General features: G+C 30.7%; 1 protein-coding gene across 1 annotated transcript; it reads left to right on the top strand.

The window, feature by feature from the left end:
* The first annotated feature begins 6,948 nt into the window (after positions 1-6,948).
* Positions 6,949-9,626, top strand: LOC145605633 (callose synthase 3-like). The gene is made up of 6 exons (XM_081661706.1): positions 6,949-6,974; positions 7,573-7,780; positions 8,464-8,564; positions 8,687-8,811; positions 8,910-9,003; positions 9,314-9,626. The coding sequence occupies exons 2-6, from the start codon at positions 7,594-7,596 to the stop codon at positions 9,314-9,316; spliced, it is 510 nt and encodes a 169-aa protein (XP_081517832.1). The 5' UTR covers positions 6,949-6,974; positions 7,573-7,593; the 3' UTR covers positions 9,317-9,626.
* The last annotated feature ends 4,740 nt before the right edge of the window (positions 9,627-14,366 follow it).

Raw genomic sequence — 14,366 nt, 5'->3', positions numbered from 1 at the left:
AGTAGTAGTTACTTCATTAATTCAAGTAACCTTTTTCCTTTTATTTTGAATATCATATAAAAGAATAATTCTACTTGTTTATAAAAATAACTGTGTAATTAAGGCCCTGTTTACTTCACCTTATTTTTGCTGAACTGAAATTATGTTTATTAAACTGAAACTATTTTTACTAAACCGAAATTAATTTTGCTTAAATGAAATTATTTTTACTGATTCTGTATTGTATTTCTTCTTTAGAGTTACTAATTTTTACAAAACTGAAATTATATTAATTTTACTAAACTGATAAATTTATTGAACAGAACTTAACTTATTTTTATAGAATTGAACTTATTTTTGCTCAATATTAATTTGTAAAGGTGAACTGAATAGGGCCCAATTCTATTACAATGATGCATGTGTCTACCTTTTAAGGTAGTTCGATCATCCCATTATTCAATATATTAAGGGGCCGTTTGGTTCGCTCATGGGAATCGGAATGGAATGAATCCAGGGAATGAAGGAGAAAGGAATGGGTTGACCCTGATTTAGCCTAGTTGTTTGGTTGTGTCCATGAAACGGAATGAACTGTTCATTGATTCCCTTTTATGACTGTTTGGTTCAAGCTAGGAAATCAAAGTATGAATTTTTAAATTCCTTTTTATTTTTTCCAATAATAGCCTATTATTATATGATAAACCTGTTTTTTCATGAAATAAAAATTGAAGAACTGGTTATGAAAAACATATGATAAACCTGTATCATATTTTCTTATAATATGGAAAAAAAAAATTAAGCAAAAAAAATTAAAATACAATTCCAAATACATATTATATCCATATCAAATTATCAATATGTCCATATCAAATTAGAAAATTGTCGTCCTCCCCAAAAATTAAAAAAAAAAAGGTTGAATAAAGTATAACAGCAAGCTGTTGGTCTTCCCAAAAATTAAAAAAATAAAAGTTGAAGAAAATACCAGTTCGTCCTCCCCAAAATTCAAAAAAAAAAAAAATTAAAATACAAACCTTGAAGAAACAAGCAGCAGTAAACATCAATTACACACAATAGTTCAAGAATAATAATTGTAGTTTCTTCAACAATTTATGAAAAAGAACAAAAAAAGAGTTGATTCAGCTATAAAACTTGAAGAAAAAAATCAGGAGCATGAAGTCGCCGGCCGTTGTACCTTGTCCGTCGGAGGTCGTCGCCAGTGCAAGTTCTCCGGTCTCTGCTGTGGTGGCCGGAGGTCAGACTTCAGGTGACGGCTGTGAGAGTTTTTAGGGTTAAGAGAAGAGAGAGACTGATGGAGTGATGGGTAGTGAGGGGGGAATGGGAATGGGAATGGGAATGGGAAAGTGTAGGGAGGGGTGGGGAATGAGAGTAGAGGGTTTTTGGGTTAAGTCAAAAATAAAAAGGGGTAAAGGGATTTAGGGAATGATAGAAATTGATAAACAAACGACAACAAACGGAATCATTCCCATTCCCTTTCCTGAAACCCCCCAACCAAACGCCCCCTAATTGCTTACATTAATTATATGTGAAGCGATCATGTGCCCACGCCATTAATTTATGGTGTAACTGACCACATATAACAATGTGTGAACATTGAACATCTATTTTACAAAGTGAAATCCAACTTTATTTACTCTATCGGTTCATTCGTTTCCAAATAAAAGTTTAGGGTTCGCTTGGTATCGTTGTGGTTTTTTGTTTCTGATTTTCAAACTCATATGATATGTGTCATAAATAAAACAAAAATTAGACAAACTTATTAAAATCATGATAATTTTGAAAACAGACAACAGAAAAGTGGAATTGACCTTTTTCTTGTTTCCTGTGAAAACTGAAAACAAAAAACAATCCCAAACAAGCCCTTAGTTTCAATGTTTATGTTTCTCAATTATTCAATGTTATTCATTTTTTTATATATATATTTTTACATTTAAGAGAGTTTTAAGACTAGATTAAGTCTCGTGTCACGCACGGTTTTCACAAAATTTTCTAATGAATTATAATGTTAATTCAAAATCTACCAAAAAATAATACTCATATTTTGAAATGAAATTTTTTTTTAAAAAAAATTTGAATTTTAAATTATACTCATAATTGAGCCCCAATTTCGGGTTAGTCCAAATGGTGAACTGAGGGCCTGTTCTCTTCAACTTAATTTCAATTCAGTTCAGTTTAGTTCAATTCAGTTCAGTTTAGTTCCTGATTTTCTTTTCTCGTAAACAATTCATTTCGGCTCTATTCAGTTAAGTTTAGTTCAGCTCCAATCAGTTCAGTTCATCTTAGTTCAATGAATTAGAACAAGCCCTGAGTGGAACACCAAAATAAATTATGTAAAAGACATACAATAATGTCACTTATAGTTTTGGCGGGATTTTTTTTACTAAAAAGCTAACACATAGGCAGTGGTGATATCAACGGTTTCTACTTTAGCTAGTTATAGTTAATAGCACCTTGAGAGCTCGAGCAACTTACGCATGCAATGCACCTAGCTCCAAAATTTTCCCAACTCCAAAATTCATTAGCTAAGTGTAATCCCCCGTATTTTTAAATATTTTATAAATGAAAATTTATTTTATTTATAATATTTATTTGTTATTTTTCATAATTTAATTTCAAAAGTTTCAAATTATTAATCTGGGTCGAAAATTATTTGAACAAATTATTTTATGCACCTTTATTCTACAATTTATGTCCAATCACACAAGCCTAACCCATTTGTTTACTTAATCGACCCATTATTTTTATGAGGCCCAATCTTTCTTTTTACCCTACAATAATTCTCTCCTATAAATATCCCATGAATCTCCAAAAATTTCCCACACAAAAAGGTTAGTCTTATTTTCATCCTCCTTTGTTTCATTATTTTGCTTAATGTTAATTTAATTGTTTTGGGTTTTGATTTTAGTATAAAGATTATATTTTTAGTATCAAATTATATTTTAATGGTATAAAGATTATAAATTTCAGATTATATATATGTTATAAATTTCATATTTTATGAATTATAAACCTAGGGTTTCAATTTATTGAAAATCATGATTTTAGGGTTTTTATGAACAATTGATTTAGGGCTTTTATAGTAATGATGTTTTGAAATTTTGGTGATTATAACTACTGATTAGTTTAACTTAATTCCAGATTATTTTGAACACATAGATTCGTGTTTTAATTTTTAGATTTTCGTTCGTTAATATTAATCCCGTTTTAATCCCGATCAGATTCTGAACTCATCCGATTTTGATGAAAAAGTAGTGTTTTCCATGTGGAAACAACGTTTTAAGAAAGACTCACTACCTTTGGTAGTGAGTACCACCCTCTCGTGGCCAAATTCAGCCTCTAAATATGATTTTTGGGCAGTTTTTGATTTTAACGAAGTTTTTTTATACTTAAAATATTATCCTTGAGTTTGAGTAATAAAATTAATTATGTTTAAAGTTAATTAGGCATAAATATATGTTTTTACTGAAGTTTTAAGTGTTGAAAATAGTTTCTAAGTACTACTTTTGATGTTTTATAAAGAGGGTTTAATCACCCATTAAAAAGGGAGATTTTTAGGGGTTTTTATATAATTTTCAGATTTTTATTAGACTTTGAACTTGCTGTAATTTCATGTATAAGAGTGTATTTTAAGGTTTTTATGAAGAAAAATTTAAAGAACTATATATAAGCCTTTAATTTTAACTAAAGGGAAGGTTTTAAAGTGTTGTTTGATTTGGATTTTGAAGGTTTTAAAGTAAGTTAGTATTGCTGTAAATTTGATTGATTGGGTATTGATTGAGATGTTATTATTTGGCTTAGGAGAGGAGTTTATTGAAGGTGATTTCTAGTTAGTAAAGTGGCATACTAATTCGTTTGCTCAAGGTACGTACAAGTTACGAAACCTTTTTTTTAGGTGCATGTTTAAGGACGACGGATCGAGAACTTAGTATCATGTATAGGGATGACTAAGTTAAATTGTTTGGTTATACATTGTGAATTTCGTATGACGTGCACTATTTTATATTGCAAGTATTATTTGTGCTCTGATTATGCAAGGTGCGCTTAGAGGCAAAGGTATATGATTGGTGTAATGATTAATTTATTACTCATTCATGATTATGCAAGCAGGATGAGTAAAGGAAGAATTTAAGTCTTCTAAGACGAGGTTGAGATTTTGGGGTGCCTTATGCACTCAAGGTGTTTATACACCGAGGTAGTAAAGGAATAAATAATAAATGTTGCTTGCCACTAATAAATCAAGAATTGAAATTGAAAAGTTGTTTTTGATTGAATTGATATTGGATTGATTGTATTGTTATGCATATGAGTCATCACCAAGTCTAAACCTGTAAATCACGTAAAGTGCAAGATGGATGAGCAATAAAACTCTGGATTGGTGCACTTCTGGAGTAATGACAATCAGGGGTTGGGGTACATGGGGTATTAGCCGTGTACTTTTCTCGAGGTCGTCTGATCTACGAGTCTCTTATTTCAAATATTTTTCAAAACTAGGAGTTAGGTGAGATCTCATACTAACTACGGTCACGGAGTCGCGCCCGTGGTCGTTGGATGTTTATTGATGTTTCCGAAAGGAGGCATGGGGTTTTTCTTTTATTGATGTTCCAAATGGAGCATGGGTTGGACAACCTTGTCTATTGCGTAATCCAATGAATAAAAATAATGATTTACCTATTATTAATTAATGGAGTCTTAGTAATATAAATAGTTGAGTCGTGTGTTGAGTCTATAATTTAATGATGCATGATGATTGATTATTAGTAGCATGTTATGGATTTCTTAATTTATTTTGCAGCTTGTATGTACTCAGCTTTGCTGATTGCGTGCTTTGTGTGTCTTTCTTTGGTCATGGCCTTCGCCTTTCAATGACCCTGTGACGATCCAATTTTTACACTTGTAATATTGGGGAGCAGAATTACCACAAGTTCTTACACATGCAGCATTCATCAGGGTTGTGGGATCTTGAGTAGAGAGTTGGTTGTTTGCATTTTATTTCTTTTGCAAGTTTGAATTTATATTAATTCGATTTTATTCGACACTATTTCTTTTGGGTTTGAATTTATTTGAACATTGAATTTAATCACTTACTACTTTTATTGGGTTTTGAATAAGGGCCTTAATGGTTCCAAGTTGTATGACTTAATTTGGTTTCATTCGTTGGTTTTGAAACTTATTTATAACTGATTTAGTTTTTCCGCTGCTATTTTCTGATAAAGCCTTAACGTTTGAACACGTGGCGGTAGCACGCCAGTAATTCTCTTGAATATTGTTCAGGGTCCTCACAGGTTTAAAGAGAGAATTATTGGGGTGTTACACTAAGTGCCTAAGTCTAACTGTCTAACACCGGAAGAAATGTACCTAGGTCGAGCAACATACACACATGTAATGCATGGTTTTCAATTCCAACACTAGGCTAAGGCTAAATTCCCCTACTTTTTTCTTCTTCTTATTTTTCAGGCCAGGGAATATATGTGTTAAAAAATTTACAAAGATTTGTATACATTGGTTGTAGTTATGGATGAAATATAAAGAATGGATTAGAAATAAATCAAATTTATACTCAATATTTTTGTTACTTTAATGCATAAGAGAGGACAGGGAAAAAATTGTCAACCAAAAAAATTATATTTCATAACGGAGTTAAATCATTATACATTATAAGTGCATGCAATTTATTTAAAGGCTCATTGTGAGCCTTGAGTGCATGCAGTTTATTTAAAGGCTCATTAAAGTCATATCACAGTACATATAACATAATACGAGTATATAAGATTAACAAGGAGAGTTACAATAACATCTGTATTTATCACTTCCCGTTGGAGTTTCGATGCATACACCCCTTGCATGATTTTTATTTGTCCAACAATTTTTTCCACAAACAGGAAGAGTGCAGTCTAGTTTATTATCATAAGGAGTTGAGCATATTCTTTGTGCGTTACTCTTCATAATTCCTGTATGTCAAAATAATAGTAAGAAACAATACTACTGCTAAAATAAGAAATATTGTCCAAATAAGTGAGCAAAAAAATAAAAATTATATTCATCTTCGAGTAAATCGAGATTTACGTGTACTCGAAAATAAGATGGGGTTATCTATTTCTTTCATAATGTCGTAATTAACAATAAGATTAAATGTGGAATTTAAAAGTACCTTGAGACATAAAGACAAGCATTAGTACTAGAAAAAAAGGGACTATTGTTGACCTTCCAGCCATGTTAAAATAAAAATTAAAGATTGTTTGTAAAAATTTTAAGTGACCTTAATCAAAATGACTTGAGAAAATAAAATTTTAATTGTGAATAAAATTGTTAATGACTTAGTGTCTTATATACTTGTGGGAATATATGGCTATCTATAATTAACCATATCCTTTGTTTCTCTAAATTGAGAATGGGTGTGATGGCAAAATGATTTCATCCATTCTTTTTTTTTTTTTGGTTAGCATCAAGTCATTATAGTCTATCTGTAATAGGTAAATAATTTTGTTTCTCTAAATTGAGAATAGGTAAATAATTTTGTTTCTCTAAATTGAGAATAGGTAAATAATGTAAAAGAAAGGGATACTTCTAGGAGAGGAAAATGAGTGTGATGGCAAAATGGAAGAAATTCATTTTGCAACACATGTTATGGTGTTTGTTTAGTTAAATACTACGAGTAGTTTTAGCCCCGTACAATGTACGAATTCATAATAATAAGGTTTAATACTAGTTTTAGCCCTGTACTATATACGGATTCATAATAATAACATTTTTTTTTTTTGTAGAATTTAAGCTACAATGTGAATCTTCACTATTTTAAAATTCGAATCACTTTCTCAAAGCTACCCCTATTACCCCAGAAAACTACAGCTATAAACACCAACATCACAAAGGGTAATAACGTAAATTTACAATATTCGCGCACTTTTTTTTGCTCTATTTAAGCTCGATGATATTCTCTTCACTTACTCTGTATGTCTTAGCTCCATTTTCTCTCTCTACTGGTACTTCTTTCTCTCTCTACACCTCCATTTTCGTCTTAATTTAATTTATTCTGATTGTTTTAATTGAATTAATATGTTGTCGATTTTGTTTTTTTTTTTTTTTTTTGTTTCTAATTACTTACTGTATTTAGTTATTATAGTGATTGAATTTAATTGATTTTAAATTTTAATACGGTGTATAATTAGCTTGATGCATGTTTGTTGGATTGCCTGTTTGTTTGTTTTTTTTTTTTTTTTTTTTTTTTCTTTTTATTTTGTGGTTTATGAGTTACTTAATTTTGATTGAACAGTTGATCTTGATTGAATTGAAATGAAATTCGAGGGTTTTTATTTGTATATAATTGGGTTAATTACTTTAAGTTTGATTCATCGTGATTTGATTGAATCGAAATCAAATACGTGTGTTTTATTTGTTTGTAATTGGATTAGTAACTTCAAGCTTGATTAATTTATCTTATGAGTGATTAGATTGAATTGAAGAATGTGAGTGTTTTTAATTGTATATACAAGTAATTGGATTAGTAATATTAAGGCTTGATTAATACATGTTATGAATGATTTGATTGTAATGCAAAAGCTGTTGTTTAAATTTGGGCAGATATAATTAAGTAGTTGGAAGATGGCGTCGCCGTGTGCTTTCATAGGTGGTGGTTCTGATCAACCAACTCAAACGGCAGGGAACCCTGGTGCTGGTGATACAGCTTTTGACGGTTATATTGTTCCGCCTTCTCTTGCTGAGAGGGTTGTTCCCATCCTTCGTGCTGCCAATGAAGTCGAAAAGCTTAATCCTAGGGTTGCTTATCTATGTATGTTTTCAACTTTCATTTTTTTTTTTTTTTTAAGAATTTGGTTGTATGAATGTATGTATGTATGTGTATCTTTGGCTCCCAATCACTAATGTGGCGATTTTGTAAGTTTGGGACGTTTGGGGGGAGGTGTGAGGCTGTAGGCTGCTCATTTTATGAACGTTATAGATTATTGAGATAGTTGTACAGTTTAAATTTACGAGTTCAAATAGCACAAAAAAAAAAAATAAAAAAAAAAAAATAAAAATAAAAAAAAATTGCTATTTAAGTTCATTGTGTGGGTGCACCCGCTGCTTAAGGTTATGCTATTGGGTGCAACCAAACCATAGTTGATGCTGTTAAGGCTAATTTTGCCTTTATTAACCGGAAGTAATTGCAATGGCTAGGTGTTTTCAAGGTTGAGCTGAAATTAGTTTTGCCATTTTGTTATATAACTTTATTTTTTCCACCAAAGCATTACAAAGTATGATGTCTATCATTTCGATTTTCCTTCTCTCTTTGATGTTTTTCTCTGTATACTCTTGGGATAGTCATCCATTCGTTCAGGAATTGAATCCGGTTAAAGAGTACGTATACTCAATCTAGTTTTGCTCAATTTTCCTCCACCTCTTTCACTGAGATTTAACTTGATTTCTACTTTTGAAAGCTCACATTTTACATTGATTACGAATGATGGCTTGCAGGTAGGTTCTACACATTTGAGTTAGCAAGTCGATTGGATCCAACTTCTTATGGTCGTGGTGTCCGTGCATTCAAGACTGCTCTTCTTCAAGGGCTAGAAAAGGTTATACACCATTGTCTAATGTGACATCTGAGTTAGTTGCACTTATAGATTGTCTTAGTTTATTTTTCAGATTCTGTCTTTTTCCGTCATCTGGCTGATTCTTATAAATTTCTGCCCTGCAGGATTTTGAACGAACTTTGATGGAGAGGGATAGAGGCAGTGATGCTCTGGAGATGCGAAGTTTTTATCAGCATTACAATGACAAGTATATTCAAGCATTGCAAAATTCTGACAATGAGGTTCAACGGTGAGTTGCTTATGACAGGAACCAAATCAAAATTTCAAAGTGTTGTGTCAGCTTTGATGCTGCTTCATTACCACCTTATCAAACAATTGTGTGTTTAGTGCTCAGCTCACAAAGGCGTACGAAACTGCTGAGGTTCTCTCTGAGGTGTTGAAGGCTGTCAACTCGACGCAATGCACCAAAGTTGATGCTGAGGTGAGATTAATTCATCTTTTGTAGGGCTGTCTTGAATTTTAAGCATACTTTTGTTTCAATGGTAACCATTGTTTTTGGTGCTTATTCTGTCTTTACTGTTTATTCATCTTGGATATACACAATGTTTCGCCAAAAAATGACTTCCTGAGCTTTAAAAAGTGTGGCATTTTATAGGACTCTTAGCTTCAAACTTGCTTTGCAAATGAATCCATTACGACTTTGCATATCAAACAATGTTCTATTCTTTTTTCATGCCTAAATATGTAATACGAAGTCGTATCAATATTTACTATCGTACTTTCTAATGCAGTGATTGAATGGAGAAAGGAGAGAAAGAGGTCCTAATCAAATACTTGGATGCATGAGGCAATGTATAATCACGATTATGAGATAAGAAAGTACATTAATAATAAAATTGTTGTATTCCCTGGTAGGATGCTAATGACAAGTGGTGTGATTGTGGAAATGTACAACTACCTATTCACAGTGTTTTAACATATAGTCTAATCCATTGGATGTACGTAGTATAATATATACAAGTATGTGTAATTTATCTAACTATTGTTGTTCTATGTGTTGTGCTTCAACCTTCTCTTATATAATGTGTAATTTATTTAACTTAAGTCAATGTGTAATTGCAGTATGACTTAAGTTTGTTTAGAAAATGAGCAAAATTTGCACTAAGAGTTATTGATGTAAAAATTTAACTTTGCTGATTTCTATTTAAGCGATTAAATATAATACTTGTTTATTTACTTGGGTTGAATTTTTGGAATTATTTTTATTATGTTGGGTGCTCGACTGCTGTAATTTAGTTGCTCCGTAGAAACTTAATATTGTCTAGTTGGAATAGAGAGTAAACAAAAGAAGAGTTTGGACAAATTTGCTCAAATTTTGCAAATGAGCAAAAAAGCTGTGCTCATCTTTAACCAATTAGCAAAAAAACAATGCTTCATTTTACAAATTAATAAATTTTTACTTCATCCACTCTATTTTATACGAAGTACGGAGTATGCAATATTAGGATGTTGGCATTATTCATGCCTTTACTTTTCATGATGCTAAATTATACTAAAAAAAAATATAGTCATGTAAGATCTTATTAAATTCATTTCAGTTTGCACAAAAAAAAAAAAAAACTTTTCTATTTGTAATTTATGAAAATTTTGTTTTAATTTTCAGTGTTGCAAGTAAATTGGAATTAAGAAAGTAATTATTATTCCAATCTTCATAAAGATCTAAAGAAAAATAATAAATTACTTATTCCAATTAGGTGGTGATTAAAATTAAAAAAAATGGGTGGTGATTAAGGGACAGTGATACACATACATTCACTGTATGTGGGCTCCATATACATTCCCAATGAGATGCTGCCACCTAAGCAAGAGCCAAAAAAAGAAGAGGGAATTTTAGGGGGGAAAATTTCACCCTCATTGGCGCTAACAAGCTGCTGGAAGCGGGAAATGGCTGGCCAAATTTCTTGGCGCCTAACTGCATTTAATGCACAAAAATTTTGTTTTTTTTTTCCAGAAATTTCTATTATTTTATCATTGATGGTGTCACAACCATTAACAGGTTAATATGATAACGTCGCCGTAGAAGATGAACACGACGCCGGAGAAGATGAACAGGACGCCGGTGAAGATTACGGAATCCAGCGCCGACAATTGTTACTCAGATAAAGTTATAAGAATTTTCTATTCCCGAGCATGTGTATTGGACAAACGAATTCGATTTCGAACAATCAACAATCCACCATGATCGATTTATTTCTAACATGTGTTTAATTTAATTAAATGAATTTCACTGCTCTTATCTATCTCGCTTTTCCAGATTCAACAATTGAGGTTGAACATTCCAGTATATGATATCAATTTAGAAAAAATATACTTTATATTGAATTAATGTCATTCGTTTCTCGTATTAAGATTTCCACGAATTTTCGAACTAGATTCTGAACTTGAACGGGTAATTAAATTTCAGTCCTTGCGACTTTCTTGGATGATACAAAGATACATATATAATTAGTAACAATAACAATTGTTTAAGTAAAATCATATTTTTCCATTAATCATGTTCAAATTCAAATGTGTTGGATACTAATAAAATACTAATTAAATCAGTAAAAAATCCTACACCGACCTTGATTATTAACAAAAAATTAACTATTTATATTAGCGTTTACTAGTATGAGTATAGTAAATAACTTTTTATATTAGCAATTTGCAGACTATATACCCTGAAACCCCGAAAACAAATGGACTTGTTAGATTATGTTATATGTACAGAAATTGACACTTATCAAACAGTTGTTCCTAAATAATCATGTAAAAATCAAATTAATCTTAAAAAACGACTATAAACGACATAGCTATCCTTCAATAAGAACTGCTAATAATAGTTATCCTACGCTATATAATAATTATAATAATTATAATAGTACAAGGTTACAAAATTTGAATTTATAATTTATGGTAGAAAATAGAATATTGGAGTATATTTGCATATATGCTTAAGTAAAATCATATCATTTGATTGATCGTGTAAAAAGTAAATCGTCTTAGATATAACCTTATTAATATCAATAGCTAAAGAGTTATCATTGCTTAATTATTCATTGTGTTTATAAATAATTTCATAAATCAGCTTATCTGTTACTAATTAACAAAGTTATATATTCTACAGTTTTTCAGTCACATATACATTGTTATAAGATATGATATGTCGCATATCAATAAGGACTATATACAATATAAGACTTTTTAGTTGACTTTTTTTTACATAGTATGAAATGCAGGTCACGATTATTTTTGTAAAGGAAATCATGAAAACGTGATCCTAGTCTAGTAAGGACTTGTGAATAAATAATACACTTACTATAATTTAATACCCCGTAACATAGAAAGTTGCTTTGACAAGTAAACTGACTCTTTTAACTCTTTGAAGGTGATCCTTCAACAAAATTTATAATGTTTACGTCATTATTGTTGTTCATGTATGACACTATGAAATCTTACACTAAATGCTCTTTTTAATGGCTATACCTAATTTCATGAATCAGAATTATCTGTTACTAATTAAGGAAGTTATATTCTACAGTTTTTATGTAAAATATATAAGGTTACTAACTAATGTACTAACCAAATGAAAAAATATGAAAAAGCAAGAGTTTATGACCTGCCTTTGGTTTATGACTTCATGCAAAAATTAAAACTGACTTTGATATAAGTCGTTTAATAAGGGCTCAAGTTAAACACTATTTCCAAGTGAAAGAGATTATAATATTGACAAGCTCTTTACCATCTTTTAGTATTTTATATAAGATATGTCGCATATCAATAACGACTATTTACAAATGAAGACTTTTCATTTAAATGTTTTATATAGAATGAAATACAAGTCAATGATTATATTTCAGGGGACCTTATCAAATCGTGATGCTAGATTGTTAAGGATTTGAGAAGAAACAATACATTTATTACAATTTCATATTCTGTAACATAGAAAATTCCTTTGACAAGTATACACTTTTTAATTGTTTGAAAGTGATCCGTCAACAAATTGATAACATTTACTTCATTATTTTGATTGTGACATATGACAATTTTCACACTACTAGGGCAGCCAAAGCGCGCGATGCGCGCGGAGTGGCTTGTCCTTTCTTGATGTTTATATTAGGTTGTGTTTAAACTCTCCACGACATTGGGGTTTTAGAGAAAATAATTTGATAAATTAAAGGAATGTGTATATTGGATTGTGTTTAAACTTTTTGTTTTTCCGGCACAACTTTTCCACTTGTTTACAACTTTTCTTCAAAAAACATTTATACAGTTATTCAACAATGCAAAATTGCAAAAACATCTACAAACTTAATTAAGAATAGATTAAATATAATTAAAAAATCATATAGCACATATTACATACAAATAGAAGTAATTTAACATTGCATATGCATATAATAATGGAAAAGTTTTTCGGAGCATTTACTATTTGCAAGTATATACTCTCACCCAACCTAGTAATTACTCTACATAAATTATATAGGATTAACTATATGAAACTAAAAAAGAGAAACAGTTACATCCAACTGGCATAAACATTAACATTTAGGCAATCAGGGAAAATATAGTATCAGCTTGCATTTGCAACTTTCTTCCAAAAACGTGAATTTGGTTATGCAGTATAAAAAGTTTTATGCAGCCTCAATTATAGCCTTAAACCCTTGATAATTCCCTTGACTTCCTTCTTGCTTTTTTCCCTTTTCATCGTAGTGAGTTAGGTTCCCTTTCTTCTTAAGTACATCTACTTCGACAAAATCATCAGATCATTGGTCTCAATGTCATTTATATACAATTATGTATAAGTCGTTAATTTTGACCTTCGATCACAAAAAAAGAAAACACTTTTTGCTTGTGCGGTTGGTAAAGTTGTCATGCAATTAAACTATAACCTCCATTAAATATCAAAATTTTAAATTTCATGATTTCATTTTCCATTTAATTTAATTAATTAAGTAGAAAGATTTTTCAAACTCATCCATCTTGTAGAGTCATCTTTTTAATTTCAATCATAAGAGATGAACTTTAAAATTTACCTATAACATAAGTAAATAAAAAGTGCATAAATGTAAGGAGATAGAAAGCTCAACACTCATTATTACATTTGTACATGTGGAAGGACATAAATGTAAGAAATAACATATGGGGGTAAGAACGTAAATAAACATTTTGAAGGGCATATAGGTCCATGCACTATTCATAAGCGCAATTTTCTACTTTTTATAAGGTAGGGAAATAATCATTACAATTGCTAAAAAAAATCATTTCTTAATTACACAAGATCACTATAAATGTAACAAAAAAATATACTTCCTCCGTTTTCTTTTAGATGCAACACACACTTTTTCACGGTATTTAAGAAATGTGGGGTTCACATGATATAATACACTTTAAAATTGGATGAGTGCTTGTTAGAAATGTAATTTAGTGGGCCATGTGATTTAAATAAGGGAAATAGTATAGTTTTTCCCTAAAGTAACTTTCCTTTTATAGTGTGTTGCAAGTATTGTGACATTTCCTTTTCAGGAAAATGTTGCAAGTAAAAGAAAACGGAGGAAGTAATAAAAGGAAGAAACATTGCTTTAAAACATTCACGTTACTCGGAATCGATATGTGCTTACCAAATATAATTCCCTATGTTACTAAGATTTATAGTATGTTTTATTTGTGTCGTTTTCAGACTTGTGTGTACCATGTATAGTTTCCTGAGTTACTAAAAAAACTTCTAATAACATTGTTCGAGTATTTTGGGGGTTTTCCGCCATTGTCGACGACCTAACACCATTCTCAACCATTGCTGTTGTC

The sequence above is a fragment of the Chenopodium album genome, chromosome 22, assembly GCF_948465745.1.
Source record: "Chenopodium album chromosome 22, dcCheAlbu1.1, whole genome shotgun sequence".
NCBI classification, from domain to species: domain Eukaryota; kingdom Viridiplantae; phylum Streptophyta; class Magnoliopsida; order Caryophyllales; family Amaranthaceae; genus Chenopodium; species Chenopodium album.
Note: the sequence above shows the minus strand (reverse complement) of the source record. Positions and strands in the feature narration are given on the sequence as shown.